The 3,552-nt window shown below is 42.6% G+C and overlaps 1 protein-coding gene across 1 annotated transcript; it reads left to right on the top strand.

The window, feature by feature from the left end:
- Positions 1-242: 242 nt before the first annotated feature.
- LOC115125998 (motor neuron and pancreas homeobox 1-like) lies at positions 243-3,337 on the top strand. Its single transcript, XM_029655583.2, has 3 exons — positions 243-1,246; positions 2,240-2,400; positions 2,962-3,337. The coding sequence occupies exons 1-3, from the start codon at positions 832-834 to the stop codon at positions 3,331-3,333; spliced, it is 948 nt and encodes a 315-aa protein (XP_029511443.1). The 5' UTR covers positions 243-831; the 3' UTR covers positions 3,334-3,337.
- The last annotated feature ends 215 nt before the right edge of the window (positions 3,338-3,552 follow it).

The raw sequence follows: 3,552 nt of genomic DNA, 5'->3' as shown, positions 1-3,552 counted from the left end.
CAGGTGCTTTGTGTGATAAAACAAGTAAAAAATAACTGCGCGGTTATGATACATGATACATGACATATTATTATTTGTTTAGGCTACAAATGTATAGACGTAAAGTTATTTTGAGCCACACCACCCTGCCGACCATAACGTTTCTTTTTCGACACTATTTTCTCCACGCTTTGTGAATTCCACTTGGGGGAAGTCTAAACGGGATCCGTGGGACGTCCCAAATCTAATGTCACACTACTGAAGTGACATTTTATTAAACGGTTTTAGTAAGGGTTAAAGTTAGTTAATGATTATTGTTAAAGTGCAGGTTAGGGTTAGGGTAATGGACGTCCCAAGGTCTCGGATAGCACTAACTATTCTACGAGCGCCCAAGAAGTACAGTGTGGCGAGCTCGAGCGCACAAGCAGTGTGAAAGGAACCGTAATGAACTCATTATAAAGCTGTCTGACCCGGTGTGTTCGCTAAGATTAGCCAATCAGAGTCTGGGCTGGAGAGCTTCAACAGCAGAGCGGTGTGACAACGTTTGTCAGTTGCAGGTGGAGACGTAATAGCACAGGACAGGACAGGAGGAGAGGGAGGAGAGACTGGAAACACCGCCGGAGAAATTTGGCTATAACAAAGAAGGATATTGTCAAGAAAGTGATAACGTAACGTTTTATAATAATTTATTGAAAAAAAAACTGAAACATTCCGTGTAACAGCAGTTTTAAAACTCTGGACAAGATGTTCTATCATTTTGTCTAGAACAACTATTTCCGACAAAACTTTACCCAGAACAATCAATCTACTTGCACAATTTGAGTTGGAGGAAAGTTTCAGGAAAGGTCTACAATGGCGAAATCTAAGAACTTTGGAATCGACGCGCTGTTGGCGCACCGGGACAGCTCCCCGGGACTGCGTTTTGAGGACAGCCGCGTCTCTTACCACCCGTCGGAAACACCATCCCCGCAGAGGACCCACAACGGTATCCACATTCAGAACGGAATGATCCACAAACCGGGTCTACTGAACTTCTCCCAGCCGGGACTCACCCAGCTGTCTCAGGGGGCCATCCATGGAATGTATCCCACTCACATGTACCGCATCGCGGCCCTGGGGGGGCAGCACCCTGCCTTTACCTACCCCGGTTTTGCGCAGCATGCCCAGCAGTACCCAGAGCACCTACACCCGGCAGCTATGGCTGGGTTCCCGTTAGAGCACTGGATTAGAGCCGGAATGATGCTTCCAAAACTAGGGGACTACGGTAGTAAGTAGCCTGGAGTGGTCCCATTTATATTTATTTGAATATAATTAAAATAAGTAACTCTGTCACTGTTCATATTAGAAGTTTATTGTGTGATAACAAAAGTAGTTGTAAAAAATGTATTAAGACAAATGTTGCTGCTAAATTGTTTTGGTATAGCTTTTCATTTGAATTAATTTGCCCCTTTTTAAGTAATTATTTGTACTTTTATAATTTCATTGAACAATGTGTGAATTTACTACATTGTGTTATAATGTTAAATAAAAAATATTCCCTCCGTGTTTTAGATCTTGCTATTTGGAATTATTCAAAATTATGAACTTCGTTTTAAATAATTTACAAAAAATAAGCAGTCGAAAATAAACTATAATTGAATAAATAACATTTTAATTGATAGGCCATAGCCACGCGAGATGTTTAACAATTAGTTAACACATTACATTTACATTTAAGTCAACCTGGGGGAAATAGGTCCACTTCCGTCAATAAAATCCTGGGATCATTTATTGCATTTTCATTAATATAATGGCTCTGAGTTTTATAGCCCTGCTTAAAGCAATATCTCGCCGTCCTCACATCACCTGCAAACTAAAGTCCATCAAAACGTATCATCAGGACAGCTTTTAAAGTTGACACTATTTCTATCTTAGTCCCATCCTCCTCCCTTACAGAACAGCTAAATGAACTTCACATGACCAAGATCATGTAAAAAGAAAGAAGAAGAATAAACAACAACAACGACAAAAAACTCACAAGTGTAAATATAAATAAAGAAATGTAGGCTGAGTTTTAAGCCAGTACTTGTAAAACGCCAACTGCTAATGTAAAAACAAATAAAATAATAATAATATATTGTATTGATATAAAGAAGAATTTGTTAACATGTAATAGGAATTATGTCAACATAGTATTCAGAATAAAACATATTATTATTAATAATGATTAATAATAATAACATGTGATAATAACCTCTCTCTCTCATGGTCTCCACTCCAGTCTCTTCTCAGGATAGTCTGATGGGGAAGTGTCGTAGGCCCAGAACAGCCTTCACCAGTCAACAGCTACTACACCTGGAGAACCAGTTCAAACTCAACAAATACCTGTCCAGACCTAAACGCTTTGAGGTGGCCACCTCTCTCGTGCTCACAGAGACACAGGTGAGCATGATGATCTCTGAACTGATCTCTGATCTCTGAACTGATCTCTGATCTCTGAACTGATCTCTGAACTGATCTCTGATCTCTGAACTGATCTCTGATCTCTGAACTGATCTCTGATCTCTGAACTGATCTCTGAACTGATCTCTGATCTCTGAACTGATCTCTGATCTCTGAACTGATCTCTGATCTCTGAACTGATCTCTGATCTCTGATCTCTGAACTGATCTCTGAACTGATCTCTGATCTCTGAACTGATCTCTGAACTGATCTCTGATCTCTGAACTGATCTCTGATCTGATCTCTGATCTCTGAACTCTGAACTGATCTCTGATCTCTGAACTGATTTTCAATCCTTTGTGTAATTGTTTGCCATTTTATTACTTTGTGTCAGGGATCATACAAAAATAAATATGACATAGTTCAGATCCATCTTCAGTCACTTAGAGGTCCTACACATTCAGACTCACCTAAAAATGAGCTGCAAGTTGTTTGACTGAGGTGCTTATCCTCATGCGATTGTTATGTTCTATTCTGACGCCGTGTTCCGGTTCCGTTCAGGTGAAGATCTGGTTCCAGAACAGACGTATGAAGTGGAAGCGGAGCCGCAAGGCCAAGGAGCAGGCAGCCCATGTCCAGGGGGAATACGACTGCCCACACAGGGGGAAGAACAGCACCAAGACTGGGTCTGGAGATACCCGGAACTCTGGTACCCTAGAGGATGAGGAGGATCTGGAAGCAGAAGAGGAAGATGAGGAGGATGTGTTAAGGGCTAGTACATTAGCAGCTGGAGTGGGTTTAGTGTCTCACCCCACAAATTTCCTGAGGCACACCGTTACGGATCTCAGCTATAGTTCTCATGGTTTTTACTCAGAAGATGAACTAGAGGACCGTGGACCTGGGCTGGAGAGGAGGGTTGGGGTGGGGTTATGAGGAGAATGGGATTGGAGAGGAGGGTTGGGGTGGAGCTGGAGGGGTGGGGTTATAAGGAGAGTGGGGCTGGAGAGGAGGGTTGGGGTGGGACTGGAGAGGAGGGTTGGGGTTATGAGGAGAGTGGGACTGGAGAGGAGGGTTGGGGTTATGAGGAGAGTGGGACTGGAGAGGAGGGTTGGGGTTATGAGGAGAGTGGGACTGGAGAGGAGGGTTGGGGTG

Source organism: Oncorhynchus nerka, linkage group LG1, assembly GCF_034236695.1.
Source record: "Oncorhynchus nerka isolate Pitt River linkage group LG1, Oner_Uvic_2.0, whole genome shotgun sequence".
In the NCBI taxonomy this organism is placed as follows: domain Eukaryota; kingdom Metazoa; phylum Chordata; class Actinopteri; order Salmoniformes; family Salmonidae; genus Oncorhynchus; species Oncorhynchus nerka.
Note: the sequence above shows the minus strand (reverse complement) of the source record. Positions and strands in the feature narration are given on the sequence as shown.